The 23,196-nt window shown below is 43.0% G+C and overlaps 1 protein-coding gene across 6 annotated transcripts; it reads left to right on the top strand.

The window, feature by feature from the left end:
* Positions 1-1,080: 1,080 nt before the first annotated feature.
* On the top strand, positions 1,081-17,640 carry gata3 (GATA binding protein 3). 6 transcript variants are annotated; one of them, XM_035908737.2, is made up of 7 exons: positions 1,081-1,282; positions 6,425-6,512; positions 6,662-7,046; positions 8,035-8,568; positions 10,829-11,088; positions 13,483-13,608; positions 16,052-17,640. In XM_035908737.2, exons 3-7 carry the CDS (start codon positions 6,812-6,814, stop codon positions 16,340-16,342), a joined length of 1,446 nt encoding a protein of 481 aa, XP_035764630.2. In that variant the 5' UTR covers positions 1,081-1,282; positions 6,425-6,512; positions 6,662-6,811; the 3' UTR covers positions 16,343-17,640. The 6 variants fall into 6 exon arrangements, with proteins under 6 accessions (XP_035764630.2, XP_035764627.2, XP_006780995.2 ...); XM_035908734.2 differs by lacking the exon at positions 1,081-1,282 and having other exon boundaries at positions 6,096-6,512; XM_006780932.2 differs by lacking the exon at positions 1,081-1,282 and having other exon boundaries at positions 6,097-6,512; positions 11,042-11,088.
* Positions 17,641-23,196: the final 5,556 nt, after the last annotated feature.

The following is a 23,196-nucleotide window of genomic DNA, read 5'->3' on the forward strand; positions in this document are numbered from 1 at the left end:
AGATAGCAAGCCTCCAGCATCCTCCCTCTCCTCTCCTCTCCTCTCCTCTCCTCTCCTCTCCTCTCCTCTCCTCTCTTTTTCCTCAGTGCATTTCACAGAGAGAAGGATCGGATTTGCTTGGTGCTCCTTTCAATCAACCATGGTGTCAATAAGCAGGCTGGCCGGCCTCTATATGCTCAGTGTGTGTCTCTGTGTGTGTATTGGTGTGAAGCTTTTGCTGTTTGTAGCCTCGATCACATTTTCAGATTTATTGCCTACATATGTATATTTTTCTCTCCTTCTTCTGAAATGTTTTTCTGTAATTGCTGAGGAGTTTGTGAATCTTTTTTGGGTGTTGATTAGACACCGAGCAGCTATGGCTTCATCTGTCCTTTGTGGCAGGGGAGAGAAAGGGGCTCCTCTCCTAACACAAAGGGACGTGCAACGTGTTTCTGCCACTGTGAGGGCTTGTGTTCTGCGGTGAAATATCTGCAGAGCACAAGCCCTCACAGTGACAGAAACTGTACAGGCACCACATAAAAGCCTATATAGATAATAGCCAGTTACAGTTACACAATATACAGTTGTGCATTGCTCAATCAGAAAAAAATCACGTGCAAATGCCCACAATCGCCTTTTTCTTACATATAATATAATATAATCTTACTTTCATTCGGCTTGTGTGCCAATATTGGGCGTCTCCTGAATTAACACGATCACCTGGATACAACAAAATGGGGTTAAACACAAAAATAGTATTTTTTAAAAATAAGAAATCTCATTTTAAATTGCATCAAAATCATAATAAAAGACTGTCTATTATAGATCACTTCTATTTTAACCCTACAATAGATTCCTATTGGTTTCTACTGCCGTTCTATTCTCATAACTTGCTGTGCTTTCAGACCCGGAAGAGCTGGCGTGTTCTGTACAGTAAGTACGGTAAAGAGGCCGCCTTTGGTTGGCCCGTGTGCTCGTGCAGCCTGCCCGGTACAGCCTATGTGCGCGCGTGTTTCCTCCTCGCGTTGAGTTGTGACGCTGTGACTCCGGGACCGAGGGCGCGCGCGCACCACCGCCGCCGCCGCCACCACTACTCCTAGCGCTGTGCTGAGAGTGTGTGTGTGAGTGTTTTTTGTGTGTGTGTCTGCGTGTGTGTTTTTCCCCTCCCCGTCCACAGCTCCTCGCCCTCTCGTTCTTTTTTCCTCTGCCTCTCTCTAAATGCCATCGGCGCCTCCATCTCTATGTCACTCTTCCTTCACGTCTGCGGAAAAAAAAGCCTCCACCCGTCCAGCGTCCACTGCAGGTCAGTAAATATTTAGATTTGCTCTGAAGCCGCCGCATCCTAAATGCCCCATCCAATGAGCTGCCGCTTCCCTCGGTGGCTTTGTAGCCTGTCTGCGAGCTCACTGACGGTCTGAGAATGATGGGAAACTTTTGTGAATGTGCTTTTTTTGGGTGCTAGATTAAATGACTATAAACGAAAATTATGAGTAAAGCGGTAACATTTTTAAATTTATTTATTTTTTGACTGGACTTCAGTGAAGCCGGAGATGAAGCTACCCGTTACACCTTCATCTCTCCCCCTCAACATCGCTCTGTGTGCACTTGGTGGAATTAAAAAAAAAAAAAAAAAGGGGGGGGGGGGGTAGTGTTGACAATACTGGCTACAACATCCATAACGAGCGCCATTGTTGCGTTTAATGCTAACTGCTTTCTCTATCCTTTTATTTATTAGCAGCGCAAGCGAAATTTGCTTTGGTTGGCCGGGCTGATAATTAAGCTAGCATTTCTTTTTCTTTGGCTCGCCTGAGTCAACGGATTGATATGTAAAAAGGCTAAACGACAGCCGGTTTCACTTCTTAGATTATTTAACCCACACCTAAAATAGCACAGATGAGTGTTTTTAGCGACCCATTACCTCTCGCATTACCTGGTGGTGCAGGCGAGAATCCCATACAAGCCGTGAAATTGATCTGATTACCTTTGCCGGCGGGTCATAAGAAGGAGCTGGGCTTGCTGAGGCTGCTTTGCACCCCCACACGCACACACACCCAGCCCGTTATTAGTTTCCTCCATCTCGTCTTTGGTCCTTGTGTCTCGAGATGGCGGTGTGTTTGTGTGAGTGCGAGAGAGGGAGAGAGCCGCTGTTTAGAATGAATAGGAAGCTAAATCAGGGGCATCACACGCGCACAGTCACGGGCCAAAAAGCTCCAATGGTTATTTGCACGCGGGGAGCAGAACACGAGAGAAACCCTCGGACACCTTGATGTTTTTTTTCTTCCCATCATTTATTCGCTTCTTTAAAAAGAGGATAGGATTCGATAGGATAAAAAAGGATAAAAGGATAAAAAAATACGGTGTTATTATTAAAATAATATAAACTCGGATTAAAAACGTAGAAGAAGAAGCAGCGGACCGTTCGAGCGGATAGCACTTTCACTCCAATTTCCCGTCACAATCGAAATTTCGTTATTGCATGAGGTGTCAGAGAGGCTGCTAGCACTCCGAGCTCCACTTTAAACTCATTTAAATCACAAAGATTAATAACATAAATAAAATAAAAAAAAATCAGCCAAACAATTTAGTGCCTGAATGATGAATGACTTCTGTTTGGAGATGCACAAGACAAGAGGTGAAAAGGCCCTGCACCTCAAATGAAAGATTACATCAGTGCGTCTGGCGAGACGTGATATAAAGATAAGAATCACAACTCAGTCAATTGGCAGCCCCCTTTTTTTCTTTGCTCTGTTTTTTTCTTCTTCGTTGGGAAGAATGACACAAAATCTGATGTGCTAGTTTTTCTTTTCTTTTTCTTTTTAAATACACTCGAAGAAAATGTGATCAATCCTTCAGCTCTTGCTCATTTAAATCGTTCTAGGAAAGCCAGTTCTGTTTTTAAGTTTCACGCGCCCAACAAGCAGAATTTTACGCCCTAGTTTTGTTCTAAGAACCAGACTTGGTTCCCATGCTGACAGAAAAGCAGCCCCACTTTTTTCTTGAAAAGACTAGAAAGGTGACAAATGACTCACTGAGTAAGAAACAAATAGGTTACCTGCGGTAATATACAGGTTTCAAAATGTATAAATGAGCGCTTAACCAGTAAAAAATATCACAATTTACAGCATGACTATAGCCCGTAGCATTTTTAATCACTGGCTGGGCATCTCTCTTTTTTTTCCACAGAAGCTCTTTGGATTATGTTCTTATGTCGTGTGTTTTCTTGCGCCAAAGTGCTTTTTGATTTAAAAAAATATTTTAAAAAAAATTATATTTCACAAAAATTAAGTCTAATTCTGGCTGGGTATCTTAGATCTGTGAGTGCCAGAATAAATAAAGATACGTGACACATTACGACCCCAGATAAAAGGCCGTAAATGCTCACACACGCATGCGCACAGGCGATTTCTTTTCAATATTATTTTAAAATAGCGCCTCTTGTTTCTTCTTGGCTCTAAATGTACCTCACACGAGCTGCTACTCATATCATTTGAATTTCTTTTCCTTTTCAAAAAAGTATTGATATTACTGTAGTGGTAGCAGTGGGCGAACACTCACTGGTGGTGGCATAACTGTTACACCATCTAATGTATTATTATAGTATGATTTTTATCTCGCTGACCTTTGATTAATCAGCTGGCGGAAGGAAACTTTTATTTATGAGGGAAAACAATGATTGTAATTTTGTGAACACGGGACGCTGAGGAACAAAGTAAACACACACACACACACGCACAGACACACACACGCACATGCACGCAAGCATTAGACGTTATCTAAAACATTTGATCCCCCTAAACACACACACAAGCACACACACAGGCAATGGAATAATCCGTTCTTGTGTTAACTGCAGTGAAGAGAACAAAAAAAAAAGTGGCTCGATTTTAATCAAAGCTGGCTAACATAATCTCGCAGAAATTATCTAAGCCATCAAGAAAAGGACTGGACCCTCGCCCGCGTTTATGAATAAACCTTTAACAAATCTTTACGCACAGCATCGGTACTAGTTGTAGGCAATTAACTACAAAAATAGACTAATGTGGGCTCGTTTTAGCCCCTCTTGCTTTTTCGTCCTCATACACACACACACAGAAAAAAGAGCCAAAGCCACAATTTCTCCCTTCGTGACGACAGTTTAGGATTATTATTATTTTTTTTTTAAGAAAAGGAGAGGCAGTCTTATATCCCGCGCTGAATAAGCCCCGGCGTTATTGACACCGAGGCTTGGGGACTCAAGTGATGGGATGGCTTCCATGTCCCATTCTCTAAGCTTCGATGCATCCAGTCAAGAAACAAAAACACATAATCGGGATTTTAGGCCACATTTTACCGTCGTGTGTTGCCTTCGAGCACCTATAACGGCTACTTTGTGGATAACGCTCCGCGATACTTTTTTTTCGAGAGGATAATTACACGAGTCAGCTGACAGCCTGACAATGGCAGCTACAGCAGTTTGCGTCCAAGTTCAGTTTCGGGCTTTGCCTGTGTGAGAAACGCTCGCTCTCCCTCTCCCCAGGTAGGGCTATCCTGGAGAGAGGGAAAAATAGCACGCTTTGCCAAGTCCTCCTCTGCCCGTGCTCCCAAGCGCTCGGTTAAGAGCAAGTTTAATAATTTCAGACGGGATTGAATGAATGAGCCATCACCTGTGCGCATGCAACTGAGGACTCACCTGCTAAATAATCTGTCTGATGGCGTCTTCATTGATCACCTTAATGCTTTTATTTATTTATTTGATACCAACCCCCCACTCTAAGGAAGTGACCCCCACCTGATATTACACCCACAGCAAATTCATGCCAATACCTACGTGGTGCGAGGGCGTGCGCGCTCCCGCAGCCGCCGCGAGAGGATTCATTTCCTGACTGTTTACACCGCGGTGACGTCACTTCCAGTGGCTGCCCCCAACACACACACACACACACTGCTACTATTACACACCGCCAGTCTGACAGTATACGCAGATCAAACCGGGATTTAGACATAAAAAACCTCCCCCCTCCCACACACACACCTGCCCACGGGGAGGGATAGAGGGGGACTGTTTCTCAGGTGGAAGACATAGGGCATCATGGCCGTGTCACGGCGAACACATCCTTTTAAATTCCAGTTTGTTTATTTAAAAAGAAAAACTGGCCAAAGCGAGGCGGGCTACAGTCACTGGCAGTGCGAGTTATCAATGCGTGTTATTCACTGCTGTGAATAAATCTTGACATCGCTCGTTGTTGCTCGTCTGTCTGAGCTGCGGTGAACAGGTTGCAGCTACCGCACAGATACCGACTGAGTTAAGTAACAGCCAGTAATAGCTTACATTATAACTATTTTTTTTAAACTTTTCATTTTTTTTAAACTGGAGGCTCAGTCACCCAGGCGTCCCTGTCCGTGCCGGCTTCACGGTGAGGAAATCGGCTCAGTTTGGATCTGCCATTAGAATAATGTGGCTGTCACCGCGAGAGGACGCACTGTCACAATTTTAAGAGCATAAATGTCCCGCAACATGCCGTTGGCCCAGAGCAACAGGCTCTGCAGCAGCTTCTGCTCTTCTCTTCTCGCAAACTGTAGCAGGAAAAAGCGCAGACTTTAGTGGCTGTTGTAATAAAAGTTTTTTTTTCTTAGAAAAGGAGTTTAAAACTTTTATTTTTGGTTATCATTTTTATACTTGTCAACTTTAATGACGCTGAAGGTGAATTTATAAGTTTTCCTTTTTAAGTTTATAAACGTAGGTATCATATTTTATAGATTAATTCAAAATAAAATAACTTCCTACAACGAGTTTTGCACACCTAGCACGCTTGCATGCATAAGACAGCTGTTAAGTGTATAAGGCCTTACTAAAGTACAATTTTCATATTTAAAATAAATATACCTCTTTTGATGAGTTCAGAGAAAAAACAAACAAACAAACATTAAAAAGGTAATAAATTCTTGCAGCTCTTCTATATCTTCCTCGGCCCAATGTTATATTCAATTAGAGCAGGCCCCTCCCCTAACTGATGACACTGACAGACCCTCCTTAAGTTGCGTCGCGCCACAGCTGTCTGCAAGCATTGAGCTGCCTGGCGCCATCCTGAAAGAATGCCTTCACTGTAAAAAAAAAAAAAAAAAAAAAAAAAAAAAGAGAGAGAGAGAGAGAGAGAGAGAGAGAAAGGAAAAAAGAAGGGGGACTGGAAGGAGCAAGAGAGAGAGAGAGAGAGAGGTAGGGCAAGGGTGAGTAAGCAAGAGACTCACAGACCTAGAGGGAAAGAGAGAGAGAGAGGAGCGGAGTTAATGGAGAGGGCTTCAACTGCGCACAAACAGAGATTTGATCAGTGAGTTTAACTTGCTGGTGCTGGTCAGTGCGCAGTGAAGCCATCCACTGCAAACAAGCCCTGCCTGCGCCCCGTGCGAGCCTCCGCTACTTGTTGAGCTGAAACACTGACTTTTTTTTTCTCGCTGTTTGTTTGCTAAGAGGAAGAAGTTCAGGAGCTCTGCGTGGGACCGGATTCCATTTTGGACGTATTTCTGTGACAGCACCTCAGTTGCATTTGTAATGTTGGGTATGTTCCCTGTTTAATTTCTGTGTCTTTGTTTAAAAAAAAATCGCGTGTGAATTTGCTTAAGCGTGAGCGTCCTGCCAAGTTTTAGAAGCGTTGCATGTAAACAAATGTGAGAACATAAGACAATAAATTCTCCCCTCTGTCTCCAGGTGATCGGAAGCAAGCGCGGAACCTGTGGATTTAACAAACACGCGGATTTGGGACAGTTTATTTCTTATCTTTTGACTTGTACCAGTTTGCTTCAGCGTGCATGAACATTTACTAAAGCAACGAAAAAATATATCTAAAGAAATCAAGCGATGGAAGTAAGTGCGGACCAGCCACGATGGATAAGCCATCATCCCGCGGTGATGAACGAACAGCATCCTGGCTCACATCACCCGGGCCTCGGCCACTCATACATGGACCCTTCGCAGTATCCCCTCGCTGAAGATGTGGATGTACTCTTTAATATCGATGGACAGGGGAACCACGTCTCTCCATACTATGGAAACTCTGTCCGAGCCGTCCAGAGGTACCCTCCTCCTCCACACAGTAAGTAAACGGCCTGTTAAGGCCTTTTATTTAATCATTTGCTCCTTTTATTTGTTTGGATGCCCGTGCGTAATTGCAGGCAGGCTCCATTACAGCTCGGAATTATTTTCTCACTGTGACCCAGACAAAAGAAAAAAGGAAAAAAAGAAAAAAAAAAGAAACGAGTTTCGATTTTAGCCCGGGTTGATTCGACTTATAAAACTCAAGTGTTGTGAAACCACGGCGTGAATATGTGTAGTTTACGCGTATGGTTTCTGAGTATGGCTCGTACTGAAGTCAATTCCCGTTTAAAGTTCACAAACATGAGCTGACTCATATGTTGAAGTTTTTTTTTCCCTTTTTTAAAAGCTTGTGCCCAATTTGTTTTCTGGATCGATCGACTGTTTAGTTACGGATTTAAACAAATAGACGCGTTGGCACAGAAAACACCTGGAACACTTCGGTATTTATGTTTTTTTTGTTTTGTTTTTTGGCTTCTGCTCTCACACTCCAACTGTCTATTTTCTAATGTGCCAGTCACTGACGCGTAGTCATTTATGAAGTTTCCTATGATGTAGGCTTTAACTTCCTCAACAGTCGAGTTACTTTTGAATTACATGCATTCATATGTTGCATTTAGGCCCGCTCAATAGGAAGGTTAAAGGGTAAATTTACGCACGTGCGTGGCCACATGAAACTCTCAGATTTCTACACACTAGAGGGGTTCAAATAATTTCTACGTGTAAACAAACTGTCAGGATTTTTTTAATGTAGAACTGGATGTTGGTCACAGTGAATGATTGCTTCAGTGTGTGGAATAATTTTAAAAAATAATAAAAAAGAAATAAAGAAATGTCATCTGATTTGTTTGCTTAATTTGTGTGTAAAGCTTAAATCCTGCTTTTTCAGGCCTGAAGCCCGACAACTCTAAATGGCAATGTGTATTTGTTTTTGCTGCAGAGTGAAGTCAGGTTGTGATCTTTTCTGTTGTTTTTCTGTGCTGCCTCAGGTAGCCAGGTGTGCCGTCCCTCATTACTGCACGGCTCTCTGCCCTGGCTGGAGGGGAGCAAAGGAATCCCCCCGCACCACAGCACTTCTCCCTGGAACCTGAGCCCCTTTCCCAAGAACCTGCACCACGGCTCCCCGGCCAGCCTGTCCGTCTACCCCCCAGCCTCATCCTCCTCCTCCCTGTCTACCGGTCACTCCAGTCCACACCTCTTCACGTTTCCCCCGACCCCTCCCAAAGACGTATCCCCGGATCCGGGCATATCTACCCCCGGCTCCAGCAGCTCCGGGCGGCAGGAGGATAAAGAGTGCATAAAGTACCAAGTGACCCTGGCCGAGAGTATGAAACTGGAGTCAGCTCACAGCCGGAGCGTGGCATCAATCGGAGCAGGGTCATCCTCTGCCCACCACCCCATCGCCACATACCCACCCTATGTCCCTGAATACGGCCCAGGCCTCTTCCCACCAAGTAGCCTGATAGGTGGGTCATCTTCTAGTTATGGTTCCAAAACAAGACCAAAAACAAGGTCCACTTCAGGTAGGCGTGCGCTTTATTACATTCCCTTTTGATCTAACAGCATTCCCCAGAATTGCAGCCTTTAATGATCAGCCGTGTTTAATCTCACATAGATTTCTAAAATAAATGCCCATAATCAGCACGTTCATCCCTCACATGGAGGTTTAAGGCCGCAGGAGTCAGTTTAACCCAAACAGCCGCAAAAATACCTCACAGATTTCCCTTAATGGTCTGATTTAAAAAGAAATATAATAATATGAAATATAATAATAACACCAATAAAACAAATAAAAAAGACGTTATATTTATTTAAAAAAAAAAAAATAAATAAATGGGGGTAAAAATTAACACCATTGACAACTGAAATAAAAAAAATATGAATTTAACGTTTTTTATATTGAGGTAAAAAGGAAAAAATCATGACGCAAATGATTTCCGAGTTGAACCATAAATAAGGTCATTTTTTCATCTTCCTCTGCACTAACAGAGAGTGGGAGAGAGACAGAGGGGAAGCCAACTCTCTGGGCTGTGTCGCCCCGTTTATATGTTTAAGATAATCCCATTATTGTCGGACCAGTGCACGCCACAGTTGCATTGTTTACCCAGCGGTAGAGCACCGGATACTGCTCGTTCATTCACAGGGAAAAAGCGGCTGAACCGTCGCCGTGGCAGAGTGCACGAACCACCGAGGGGAGGGAAAAAAGAAGACAGACAGACAGAGAGGAGGGAGATATTTACAAATTGTGAAGAGGGTGGGTAATTATTTTAAAGGTTATTTCAGCGCCGCTGAAAACCAGTTTTCTGTAATGAGATTAATATCAGCGTCTTTGATGGGGAGTATAGAAAACAGAGGATTAGTTGATGCATATCATCGGGATTATTCAGCACTATACACTGGGCCATTAATGCAAATAAAGATGTGAATTCCGGGATCATGTGAGATAATGTGCAGTTAAAGATATTTGGCGATCTGAAGAGTTTCATTTGGATGTTTTAATCGGGTCTTCAGTGCAGCGTGCTTCATGTAAACTCAGCGCAGCGCTGAAAGCTTTTCTCCCGGAGCACCAAGCACACTGTGCAAAACGCTGCATTGCAGAGGCCTGCTTTTCTTAAGTCACATGCATTGGATCAGTTCCTGTTTGATTTCTGCAACATATTCTCAAGCCAAAAAAAAAAAGAAAGAAAAAAAAGAGAGAGAGAAATAGCAACACACACTTTCCCAGGTGCTTGCATGTCTATCACATCTAAACGACGCGGCACGACCCGGACCGACGCATCTCTTTTAGTCTTTGTGAAGAAGTCGTGCTGTGTGTGTGTGTGCGTGTGTGTTTGCAGCTCGAAAAAAAGGGGAAGTGTGGCTGCATGCCTGAGAATGCAAAAGGCTCTCGGCGTTGCACAAAAGCCCTGTGTGAGTGAGTCTCTGCTTTCAAATAATCTGACTATGTGTGCAGCGAGCTCCCTTGTTTCAGTTTCAGGCCCCCCGTATACCATAATCCAACTGTTAGTGCGCGTCTCACCTGTCGGTGTCACTAGAGAAGTGCCAGTCAAACCTGCCCCCCCCCCCCCCATTTCAAAATAAAAGATTATTATTATTATTATTATTATTATTATTATTATTATTATTATTATTATTATTATTATTATTATTATATAAATTTTCAATAAAGGGAAATTTAATGACTCGGACGAAGGCGGATTTGATTAGATTTATTTTAAAAATTTGTCACGCTCCAAAGTGGATTTTGCTCAGTCTGAAAATCCTGCTCAGAGACTCGAAGTGTGAAAAGTTTTGTGGTTTACTGAAATAATTTATGCTTTATGGACCTTAACACAACTGCTGTATTCGACACCAACACTAACCACATGTGTTTAATGTGTGCGTGCGTGGTGTGTGTGTGTGTGTGTGTGTGTGTGTGACAAATAAATCTACTGCAAGCCTTTCTACTTTCTAGTTATTGTTATCAATATCATTATTGTTAATTACTGGTACTAGTTTGTCTAGTTATTATTATTATTATTATTAGTCGATGTCATTATTAATCGTTCTGTGCTTTACAGAATACTTTATATATATATATATATATGCACTTTTCTCTAACCTCTTCTTATTCTCAGCATTGATTGCATGAACCAGTTATTACTGGTTATTTTAAGGACCAACTGACCTGGACACTCTCTCCATCTTCTGTGTGTGTGTGTGTGTGTGTGTGTGTGTGTGTGTGTGTGTGTGTGTGTCTGTGTGTGTCCGTGTCCGTGTCCGTGTGCGCGTTGGCTCTTGCAGAAGGTAGGGAGTGTGTGAACTGCGGGGCCACGTCGACTCCGCTGTGGAGGCGGGACGGTACGGGTCACTATCTGTGTAACGCCTGCGGACTCTATCACAAGATGAACGGGCAGAATCGCCCTCTCATCAAACCCAAGCGACGGCTGGTACGTCTCCACCATGTTTCTCTGTTGATGACATTTCCGTCTCTCTCTCTGTTTTTCCCCTATCCAGGAAGAAGTAGGCCTATTAGCTGCAGGAAATTGACTCGACAAGTGCAGGTCTCTGCTTTCAGATATTACCACAGAAAAAAAGTGCAGTTTTTTTTAATGCAATGACAGTGCTACTTTTTATTTGCTAAAATTGTCATTGATTCACACAGTAGGCCCCATGTATATCATAGAACGCTACCTGTGGCCATCAAAGCTTTACAGCTATTGTACGACATCTGGACTATTTCCACTTGTAGTACCTTATTTACGTCCTGCACAGTGTTATTTAACTTTTAAATATTTAATTTAAAATTGCACTGCGAGCGCCTTAGTTTTCTTTTTTTTTTTAAGAGAGATTACATTTTCTATCTTTCATATTTAATTGAGCAAATAAAACAACCCCCCGGGATAAAACAAACAAACAAAAAAACCCCAAAACAAAACACCCCCCACTCTGATTCTAATTAAAGGAACTGAGCATGGCTGCAGTTGTGCACTCTTTACAGCATCCATTTTTTTATTTCATCTTGTAGGTGAGCCTATATTGTAGCTATAAGCAGACCTTTTTGCTTTCCAAGTGCAGCTATTTTTACAGTTATTTTGGGGAAAGCCCCTCTCATCAGAGCTTACATCTCTTATGAGCTTCACAGGAGTTCCCCACTGTTTGAAAAAAAAAAAAAATCTTTCGAGGCAAAAATGGCCGTCCAGACCTCTTCTGCTCTGGACTTCTTCTCTGCACCACTTTGCCTCTATAATATAAAAACCCGACTACTCAGGAAAGAGCTGCCGGATATCTGAGCAGCGCAGATAAGTCGCTTTCAACAACACAAGCCCCGCTTCCCCAGTCAAAACATAAAGGCTGAGGCAGCCCGAGCCAGGCCAGACAGAGAGCCACGACGAGAAATTGTTTAGCGTTGTAATCACCGCTTACATACACGAGGATGCTCAGGTATGGGTAACAACCAGGCCAGTTTGACCTTGAACCTCTTTCTCGCGGAGGTGAAAAGGGTCAGGAAAAAACTGTACAGGCCAGAAAGTGAAAATTAGCACGAAGATAAGATCTGCGAGCCGAGTCATTTCTCTATGAAATCACCACATCGAGTAAATACCAATCCTGTTGACCTTTCATTGCTGATGTTTAAAGTTTTGGCTGCGAAGAAAAAAACTAAATGTTGGAAAAATAACAAAACCGGTTAAACTATGATGATAGGTTAAGTGAATAAAAATAGAGATTATTTCATAAGGTGTGTTCCTCCACTGTGATTGGGTATTCACAGCGATCAGCAGCAGGGGTTATTGGGCCACCACGTGTGTATAATTGGAAATTCCTCCCTGAGATAATGTAGTCTTTTACGTTAGCGTGTCCTCTGCGGTCACCTGTCTATTGATTGTTTTTAGAGATTATAACATCAATGTCAAGCCACTGCAGCAAACTGGCCTGTGAGGCAGGCAGCTGAAATCCATCGGAAGACATGACTTTCACTGTGGCAGGATGGAGCGAGGGTTTTACTCTGCTAGTAGCCTGCAGCGAAGCCAAAAATACCCACTTCTTTCTTTCTTTCTTTCTTTCTTTCTTTCTTTCTTTCTTTCTTTCTTTCTTTTTCCAAACTGTGTGCTTTTAACTGGCGTGCAATTATTGCCATGTGGTTCATTTCACCGCATCATGTATTCATATTTTGTGCGCATATTGGAAGAATCCAAAGCATACATTCCAGACGAGGCCTTTTACGTTTAATAGATGCCAAATCTATACGTTTCATCTCCTTCCTTTTCCTTTCCATTGTCTGACGTCACGTGTTGGCTTTTTTTTTAAGGAGGGGGTTAATTTAATCACATTTAATAGCTCTCCCATTTCAAGGCCCTGCTTTTATGTGTTCTGTAAATATTTATTCTCCAGGAGGTATGAGCTCTACGTGGCTATTTTTAGTCCCGGGTGAAAGCAACCCTGTTTTCTTTTTTTTAATTTATTTCTTTCCTCATTGAAAAAAATTTCAGCTTGCACTAAATGCAAAAGAAAATGCACTGGGTAGAGATATACAATGTATATATTGTCAAAATAAAAGCTTCTTGAATGTTTCAAGCAGCTTTGCGCAATGCTGGAGTGAAAAATTAAAGACTGTATTTAAGCAGGTATAATAGAAAATGCATGTGTTGTTTCTTTGTTAAATCAATCGAGGATACCATGGATACAGGGCTGCTGAATTTACACCAATTTATCCCGATGACTTAAAATTCCACAGATATCCTTGCAAATCCCTCTTAATGAGTGCCACATGGCTATTTCGCGTAAGCAAAGTTAACTAGTGTGTGTATTTTTTAAGCCATATGTAAGTGTTAAAACGAGCCCTGAATGATGGTATTAAAGCTGTTAGAATAAACCTCGGTGATGATTGGGTCATTGAGTGGTCATGTGATGTTTTTTCTTTCCCCTTTCCCTTTTTTTGGCCTGTCTGCGTCGTGCAGTCGGCAGCCAGGCGGGCAGGGACGTCGTGCGCAAACTGTCAGACGACAACGACGACGCTGTGGCGGAGAAATGCCAACGGGGACCCGGTGTGCAACGCCTGCGGCCTGTACTTTAAACTGCACAATGTGAGTAATAAACCTTCACTGGATATCTCTCATAACTATCGAGGCTTGCCTCCAATATTTATTCGTCCAGCTCCCATCTACGTCCCCCTTCTCCTCAGATCTGCCTTCTGTATTTCTCTCCCATCACGTCCTGCTGGGCACCTTCCCCTCTCTCCCTTTGAATATTTTATCTGACTTGTCCCTGCAGAGAATTTCCGGGGCACGGCGATAACAAATACTGTAGAATTAATATGATTTATTGGCAGTAAGTGCGAATCTAAAATGTATAAGACCTAAGCGAACTAAGCCCGCAGCCGCCTTGCTTTTGAATATTAAAGAAGGGGCTTAATTAAAATTCGATTAATTTTTTTTAGACCGTTTTTTTCCCCTCTTCTTCTTCTTCTATTTCTAGCCTTTTGGTTCCATGCGCGCCAGGGACTCTGAGTCCCCCCTCTGACCACCAATCCGTCTGATTCGTTTTGGGTTGGTTAGTGCCTCGCCACATCATTTCACATCCTCAATCTGAAAACCCCAGGGACCCGTTTATCTCTCCCTCTCTCTCCTCTCCTGTGCACAAAGCTGTCACTTTTAATCAAACTGCCATTGTGGCTGAAACTAATAATAATAATAAGCAGGATAACTGCTCTGAGGCCACATGTAGGTAATTTTCCTCCCCCTTGTACAGACAACAGATAGAGGTTGCCTATACCCCTGTGCATAAGGGGAAGAGTATCCTGCTCTGCTGGCCAGCTTGTCACGCAAGCGCTCTCTGTTAAATCATTTTCCCATGTTACTTTTGGCACATAGTGAGGCGGTGCAGAAGCAGATTCAGACCAAGGTTAAAAGGAGAGTAGAATAATATTTCCCCGTTACATATTAGCATCTGAACTGACCCCGACCTTGGCGTAATTATGAAATTAGTTTATTTTGGTAAATCCAGACTTCTGTTGGGGTTTGCTCCCTTTGAAACAAATTCCACATTCTTCATGGAGAATTTAGTGGAGTCCCCGCTGGCCTGCATGGGCTCCTAATGTGTGTAAGTGTGAGCGTACAAAACACCTGATGGTAGCAGTCTGTTGTCCCGTAAGCTCAGATAAGAAGCTTGTGAAAACAGAAAAGTTGCCACAAACACAAGGTTGTGTTAACACCCAAAACATAGACGGCCTTCTCTGAGTAATCAGGGGTTTTCTCACTGTGCCTGTAAGGTGTCTTTCTCATCTTTATATTTCTGAGAGGTGTACAGTCCTCACACTTCTGTACGGACGCTGAGGTTTCAGGTGGTTAGCTGCTGGTTTTTGGAGGGAGGATGTGAGAGCTTGCACTGTGCATTCTGTGGGGGCCATTGACTCAAATGCTTTTGTTTGATATGCTCGGGTGTTGGTGGCCGAGCACACGCTGGAGGCCCAAGAATTGTTTCGCGAGACGGTAGACATCTCAGCATCAAAGAGCGGAGGCTAGACTGGCTTTCGGTGGGTGTAGCATGCCCTAGAACTGGAATCAGGGCACGCAAGGCAGAGAAGGTCACCCAGTATGGAGTCAAAGCTTAGCGAGTGAAACCCACATCACTGGGGGGAAAACAGATCTGTGCCCTCCACTAATCATCGAGGCCGCTGTTTAAAGAGTCAGCGAAAAATGCCAATGTCTCAGACAGCTCGAGAAATCCCTGTTCCCATTTCCCCGGGAAGAACCACTGAGAAAGATCAGGAAGCCAGTCGGCCTCATCCACCTCCCTCATAATCCTGCCCACAGTCGGAATTCCATCATCCAGCTCTCATTCCTCGCTAAAACCTATGCTGGAATATGGCAGCTGGGGCCATTTTGGCCAAGAGTCGGCCACGCGGTCGAGAAGGAGGAGGGTGGAGAGAAGGACTTGGCCGACGCTGACAGTCGTCATGGCCATGTGTCTCTGTGGTTGACCGGCTGCACATTAGCTGCCAGACTCTTCTCCGTCTGTGTTCTGCACACGCTCTCTCCATCTTCCCTGCACCCCCCTCCTCCCCTTCATCTGTCCTTTTTCTCTCTTTTCTCTTCCTGGCATAGCTACAGCCTTAGATACAGTCCAGCTTATAGGAATCAACATTCATATCCGACCCAACACACACACACACACACACACACACACACACACACACACACACACACACACACATTCTCACAGTATAGATAAACAATCTTGTGTTTCGGGATGCGACAGCCTGATTCGCCTCGTAATGGGACTCCATTACATATCATTATGTCTGTCCAAAACCCCAAAATCTGCCTCTAAGAGAACTAAAAAGCTCTTTGTGCACCACATTTTTCTTATTTACTCTGAAACTCTGTTACACCCCTCACTTACGGTTTGTTTTGCTTTAATATAAATCTCATACTGGAATCTTAAATTTTAAGATTCGTATCTCATGTGAAATGTTCACGAGGACCAAATACTCATCTGCCATCTTTTTCTTTCTCCTTTCGAGAGCAGATCAACCGACCTCTGACCATGAAGAAGGAAGGCATCCAGACCAGGAACAGGAAGATGTCCAGCAAGTCAAAGAAGAGCAAAAAGGCCCAAGATAACATGGACGACTTCTCCAAGAGCCTGATGGACAAGACCAGCTCATTCAGCCCGGCCGCCCTGTCCCGCCACATGTCATCCTTCCCCCCCTTTTCGCACTCCGGCCACATGCTGACCACCCCCACACCCATGCACCCCTCCTCGAGCCTCCCCTTCACCCCGCACCACCCTTCCAGTATGGTCACAGCCATGGGTTAGAGCTCCCCGCGGTGCACCACTCCTGAATCCTCAGCCTCGCCACCACCGCACCTTTCGGTACCTCTGCTGACCTGCTTCCATATCCTAAACGACAAACTGCTTCTCGGTCTGATCTAAGCTCCCCAGTCTCACCGCCGAGCCACGGCGTGTGAGTGCGACAGGCTTTAGGCTCCTGTTCTCCTCAGTTGTATCTTATTTTTTATAAAAATCGAAGTGTACCTCTGCGATGTGAATGCTTTGCAGACTTGACTTGACTGTGGCGCACCGACCTCCAGGGGGACGTTTTTTTGTTTTCCCTCCTCCCCGAGCTGCCACCACCACATTGAGGCTGTCCTCCCAGCTCATCCACACGATAAGGAGCTCCATTTGTGTACAAAAAGCCATTTTTCCACACTTGACATCACAAAAAACTGACATTAAAATAACTTTTGTGACGCCCTCTTCCTCAATGTCCAAACCCGACTCTCTTCACCTTGCACCTGTGTAACAGGAACCCCCCCCCACCACCACCACCCCCTTCCCGCTCCCTTGCTTCCTCTCCTTCTTCTCCTCCTTCTTCTGCTGAAGATGAGGAGAGACAGACGTTGAATATATTTGTACAAATTGTATGAAATACAGTACATTTAATGAAGACTTTTTAATTAAGTAAGAAAAAAAGGAAACATGCCCCTGGGCAGCTAACAACAAGAAGGGTACGAGTCGCAGCAGGTGGAGAGACTTGCCACTGGAGGAGTGAGGAGAGGCTGCCTCCGAGTCCCGGAGGAAAGAAAAAAAAAGGGAGGAGGAGGTGAGGGAAAGACTTTTGAGAAAGGGCAGGCCTCGGTTTTTGCCTGCATGAATTGTGTTGCATTAAGTTTGCAGAGAGTCAGCGGCTCCGGCTGCAGGCATCTCTCTTCTTCTTCTTCTTTTTTTTTTTTTTTTGGATGTGCTATAGGTCTCGGGCAATTGGTTTGTGTTGAAGCGCGCACGTACAAGCACACACATACACGCACACACTTACACGCACGCACACACTCGCACACACTCGCACACACTCGCACACACTCGATCACCTGAAAGACTTTCTTCCTGCCCACAGATTATATGCATTGTGAAAAAAGTTCCTGTATTTGTTATTTGTATGTATAAATCAGAGTACCAAAAATACGAAAGAAACAAAGATGTAGAATTATTTCTTTATGTTATGCAGACTGAATGGTTGTAAAAAATTTAATAATAATCACTAGTGTAAAATATGACTGCTTTTTTTGTTTCGTAATTTTTTTTTTTCCTCTTTGAAAATAATAAACTAGTTTAATCTCTGTTGACATGTTAGCTGTGGTTGAGAGCTGTCTTTTCTGTCTGCCTCTGTGCTGTGTGATCTTTGACACATGCTCACACACCCCCACCCACTCACCTACCCACCACAACCACATCTAGTAACGCCCACTTTTTTTTTTTTTTACCCAGCATTCACAGGAACAGCTCTTAGGTCAGTTGAGCACAAACAGGAAGTGAAGGAATAAACAGCAGCAATGGAGGAACAAATCAAATGGCAGGGTCAGACAGGCCACTATGCGTGGGGCACCGTGGGCTCAAGTGGCTTTTGTGTCATCCGACAAATACATAAACACATCGCGACCGACATGCAACAAAAAAACATCTGTCATACACTGAGCGAGAAGGACCCAACAGGAAGAAGCATCGTTTCAGGCATTTTTCTTGCATCCTAATAATGACTAATAATTAAGTCAGATAACAAACACAGGCTGATATTAATTTAAGCTGAGAAATACTGTATATTACAATCATATACATATAACAATACCACATAATAATATATATAAAATTGCCACATGGTTGTGTGCAACACCCTTTAAAGAAAAAAAAGTTAATGAACACTTCTAAACATTGAGTTAACCTCACTGAATGTATCACTTCTAGTAGTGAGAAATGATTAAAGCGTTAACACGAGTGGAAAAGAGGAACTACTGTATGTGTTTGTTTCAACCTCTGAACCGCAGAGTGGATAAAGTTCCCTTCATCTTTAATATCATTTTGCCCGTCAGTTTATTAAGTGATCAGTTTTGCTCATGACATTTCCACAGCTCGCGCTCAAAGTAGAGTTTTAGGGCTGTTAGTGTGAATGCATGATAGTGGCCTGTGTAAGGAAGCAGGAAGGAGAGAAAAGAAGATAATGAGCTGATATTAATATGAAAGATTGCAATGCAGGGCTGCAGAGCTCAGTAATACACTGTAGTGGGTGATTAGTGTTGTTAAAGCTGGGAAGTTATCACTATATGCTCTGTACATGCAATCCAAGACATGATGCATATATGATTTATTCCATTCATCCAACGAGTATGACTTTGGACGATAAAGTTCTCAATTGAAGAATTTCCTGCATGTTATCCCCCCTCATTTTTCTTTACCATCATTAGCCTTCCAGTAATCTACAAGCGGCATCTTCTTCACATCAACGCAGCTACAGTGGTTAGAGTCACGTCAGTTCTCTTTGCTTGCATGATGTTTTATTCTGTGTATGCAGAGCAGTTCGTGACAGGTTGGCTTTAATGAAATCCGTGATGAAAAAGTACGTCTGCCGTATCTTCCATCTCAGGTGCAATTCAAAATGCACATCAAAAATTTAAAAATAATTACGTAAACGCAGCAGAACAGGCAAAAGATTAAAAAAAATGTTATGTTTTTTTTGGGGTTTTTTTTCGCCACAATGATCCCATTTAAGAACTGATAATCATGAAAATGGTGTGAATATGGGAAAAAAAAGCAGTAAGTTCTAAAGGATTACATTTGAATAAAGAATTTAGGAAAGACTTGTGAAGAAACTCTGGTGAAAATGGTGAAAGTGACGTGTTTCCACAGTGAGCCTGGACAACCGTGTTTATAGTACCTGACTTACACATTTAAGCAGAAAAAAATACTAAATGTAAATGTGGTAAAACAAGGAGGATCTTTAACTTTCAGCATCATTTTTACCCTTTAAAGCCCTCCAAAAACTTACAAGAAAACAAAGCAAAAGAGATTGCGCTGATGCTAATTTGTTACAATCTGCGATAATAACAGGATGCGGGAGTTAAAAAAAAAAGACACCCACATCAAGCTCAGATGAGAGAAAAAAAGAAATTAATTTATTTTTAGTTTTATTATGCCACAAGTTAACCAGGTAGTCTTACAGCGAACTTCTGCACGTAGTCGGCCTCTTAAGGTTTGATCCTTTCGCATGCAAAGCACTGAAATGTCGTCTTTGGCTCGAAACCTCTAAACAACTCTAAAGATCTAACTACCCCTAAACTGTGCACTGTTACAAACCATTTCCAGTATCGAAATATATTTGCACAAGTGGAATGCCTGCTTCCCGGCAGAAAAGGCCATACAGGAGTCAGGTATTTGGCATCATTTGTTTCTGAGCTGCTGTGACCAATCAGGAGATTTGCTCCTGTGTTTTAATAGTGAGGTCAAGGGGGCATGTGGAATGAGAACAGAAATAGTGAGTGTATGCGTGTGTGTATAGAGGGATTGAGGAGAGCTTTGCCCTGTGGTGGGACCCCATGGCCTCTGGCTGACCTTTTCCCCGCTGGTGTCTGGCTGTGGACGTCTGCCAAGGGTGACTGGAGGTGCGGCGACTGGCTCAGGTGAGGATGAGGCACTCTCTGTGATCTCGTGTCCTCTTCCCTCCGTCATCGTCGTCATCCACATCACAAACCACTTATTTCTGTCCGTCTCTCCTTCTGTCTGTCTCTCTTCCTGCGTCTGCCTCTCGTCTTTCAGGTGAGGATGATGACAGATTTGTGGGTGTAATTGGCTCTTAGGAATAGTCCATCTTCATCCACGCTGCACCGCTGTCACCCTCAGCAGAGGTCAGGTCAAATTTGGGGTCGCTAAGAATTTGATGGCTTTGAAAACCACTATTCTTCCAAAAAGATGCAACATTTGCTGCTTGGAATTAATATGTGAAAAGGCAATACCCATTCAATAGCAGGGGGTATTCAAATAAACTCTGAATATTTTAAGTAAAGACTGAAAGAGAGAAAAAAAACATCAGAATTTCCCCCCAATGCTAAAAATGATCACACAACAGGAAGCAGAAACCTATTTGTACAGGATGTGTTGATTGGTCCCTCACACCTTTCTTTACATTACACATGGTTTATGTGCAAAACGTTTCATGTCTTGGTTTAGGTGTGTTCTAGTTTCTCAGCACATACAAACGCAGTGTTGTATTAGTAATACTGGTTTGAAAGTGGGACCAATCTGTGTCAGTGTGGTCTCATGTGGGGGAACAGGTTGTGTGTTGTGGGCTAATGGTTCTGTTACTGTCTCACAGCTCAAACCAATACCTGTTTAACAGTGTATAGTATTTTTTTCTTAGCTACATATTTTGAGGCCTGGATGAAGAACCCCCCCCCCAAAAAAAAAGAAAAAAAAAAGAAAACAACAAAAATAAGCGTGGGTTCGGCTTAATGGTTATCCACATCCCATACCACACGCTCTACAGTGTGTCATATAACATTAAAATTTGGCACTGGTACGAAGAGACAGACAACACTGTCTAATGACAAGTCGATTAGAATGACACTGGTGTGATACACTCAACTTTGTGAAAATTGTTCTACTGCTATTTGTTGTCTGTGCAACTCTTTTTCCTAAGAGTGATACTGAAATGCTTTATAGCAGGGTAATCAATGCAAACTCTCTCTCTGTGTAGCCAAAATGTTCAAAACCACTCAAATCTAGAGACGTTCTCTAGATTTTAGAGAACTATGCTTGTGACTATACCTTGTGGCCATCTGGCTTCGATAAAGGTTTTGAACAAGCTGACCAAATCTGCGATGTGTATGCTATCATATAATGTAGAATGACATGACTTTGCCCTCAATTAAACTAGCAGCAAGAGACTACCTTCAATCAAACACTAAAGTCAGCTCCATTAGGCACATGTTGCTCCTTTAGCTATCTCACTATCAAAGGGATTGTTACACAGTCAGAAACCTTTCTGACACCACTATGACTAAGAAAACAGTCATTGGTTTCTACAGTCATTGAACATAACAGATACAACTATCATCTATGTACCCCCAGTATGAACTCACAGCAGTTGCTTAGCTTACGAGCACCTCTGAAAGCATTGAGTTAGCATGCTATAGTTTATTTACTGCAAAAAAAATTTGAAGTCTCTTGGTACTTTCTGGCAGTTTTGGTGTACGACTAGGCTAGCTACCCAAGCTATGCTACCCAAACACTAGCTATAGCTTCATCTTCTTGGACAGACTCTCAGCGATGAAGCAAGTGTTCCCTACTTTGTGCAACAAATCCAAAACAAACAACATAAACACAGAATACAGTTAGTACCATTTCTAGCTAACAGTGTATACGATCTAGTGTGTGGATTTAGCTGGTGTAGTGTCTGAAATTAAACACTGCAAGCTTTACGTGTAAAAGAAATGACACCTTGAGGTATACTAAACAATTCATATACAGTGAAGATGTAAGCGTAACACACATAAACAGCAAAGAATATCATCTAACACAGAACAATGCCTGATAAAATATACCTATGCTAAAAATATACCTATGCTAACACTGACAGTGCAGATGGTGGTGCTCCTTCTTTTGCTATACTGTCAAGATGGTGGCATAGATGGTTAGTGCCAAGTATTAATGTTCCTGTCTGGCTGTCACCTACCACCTCCCAGATGACTACTCTAGTAGAGGTTAAACACTTGGGACTCCTCAAAGAAACCCAGTTATCTTAATCTCAAGAACTTCAGATGAAACTTTTGTTATCGAGGTTTTGTTGTGAATCACTGGAAAATAAGAACTACTCTGAGCTCAGATAAAAATGTTTCGACTCCACTTTTTTATCACAACTGACAACTCTAATTTTAGGCCCCACAATGAGCTTATGGTGACACTGAGCTCATTTATTGTAGTCTGTTGTATCTGTGATCTCCTGCGATAGCACTTTGATATGACACACAATATAGAATGTCATCTAAAAATTATGATAGGATTTGTGTAAGTCATTTTTCTGAGAGTAAATGGCACCGGTTCTTATCCCCTTTCTTTGTTTTCGAAAGACCTCAAGCCCAAAACATGAGGGATGAGCTTCTGGAGCATTGTGGGAGTTCTCCCACTTGTTCGAGACCCCCTCGCCACTTTCAAAAGAGCAGCCTCGTGCTGTATTGTCTCCTTAACAATCGTAAATTTGAACCATAATCTCCCGTCACAACATGGCAGATAAAAGATAATTATCTCTTTTACTGAGGTACCCTGGGGCTTCTTGGACGGCCTAGCAGACAACATGCCTAAACTCCCATCCCCCACACACACCCACAGCCACAGACAAACAGAGGCACTCACTCTCTCTTGCGTTTGCAACAGGCTACGGAGGCTGCTGCTGCTATGTAGAGATACTTAAACAGATGAGAGTAAATCACTTTTTCCTTGAATGTGCGCACAAAAGCAGACAAACATAAAAAAAAATCACCCAAACCTTCCCTTTACCTCTGCATGAATTGACTTTGTGTAGCACAGATGTGAAAACGCAGGGTTTTTCCCCGGGGGGGGGGGGGGGGGGGGGGGGGGGGGGGGTTCACAGGTTCACTTAGGGAGCACCTTTGAGGTAAAGGGCACTCAGCCTGTGACAGACAAGAGTAAGAGGGAATGAATGATGACTTGAGAGGGCTGAGAAAAACCTGAGGTGAAGTGTTTCAGCGAAATACTGAGGGATGTATGGCAGAGAGGGAAATGTTCAGTTATTTAAGGATAGTGTAAGGGTGCATATGTGAAATATGGAGGTGGAAAGATGAGCAAATTTGTCTTACAGCTGTGAAATGCATTATTTATTAGTAACC

This window comes from Neolamprologus brichardi, chromosome 17, assembly GCF_056152115.1.
Source record: "Neolamprologus brichardi isolate AB-2024 chromosome 17, ASM5615211v1, whole genome shotgun sequence".
Taxonomy (NCBI): Eukaryota; Metazoa; Chordata; class Actinopteri; order Cichliformes; family Cichlidae; genus Neolamprologus; species Neolamprologus brichardi.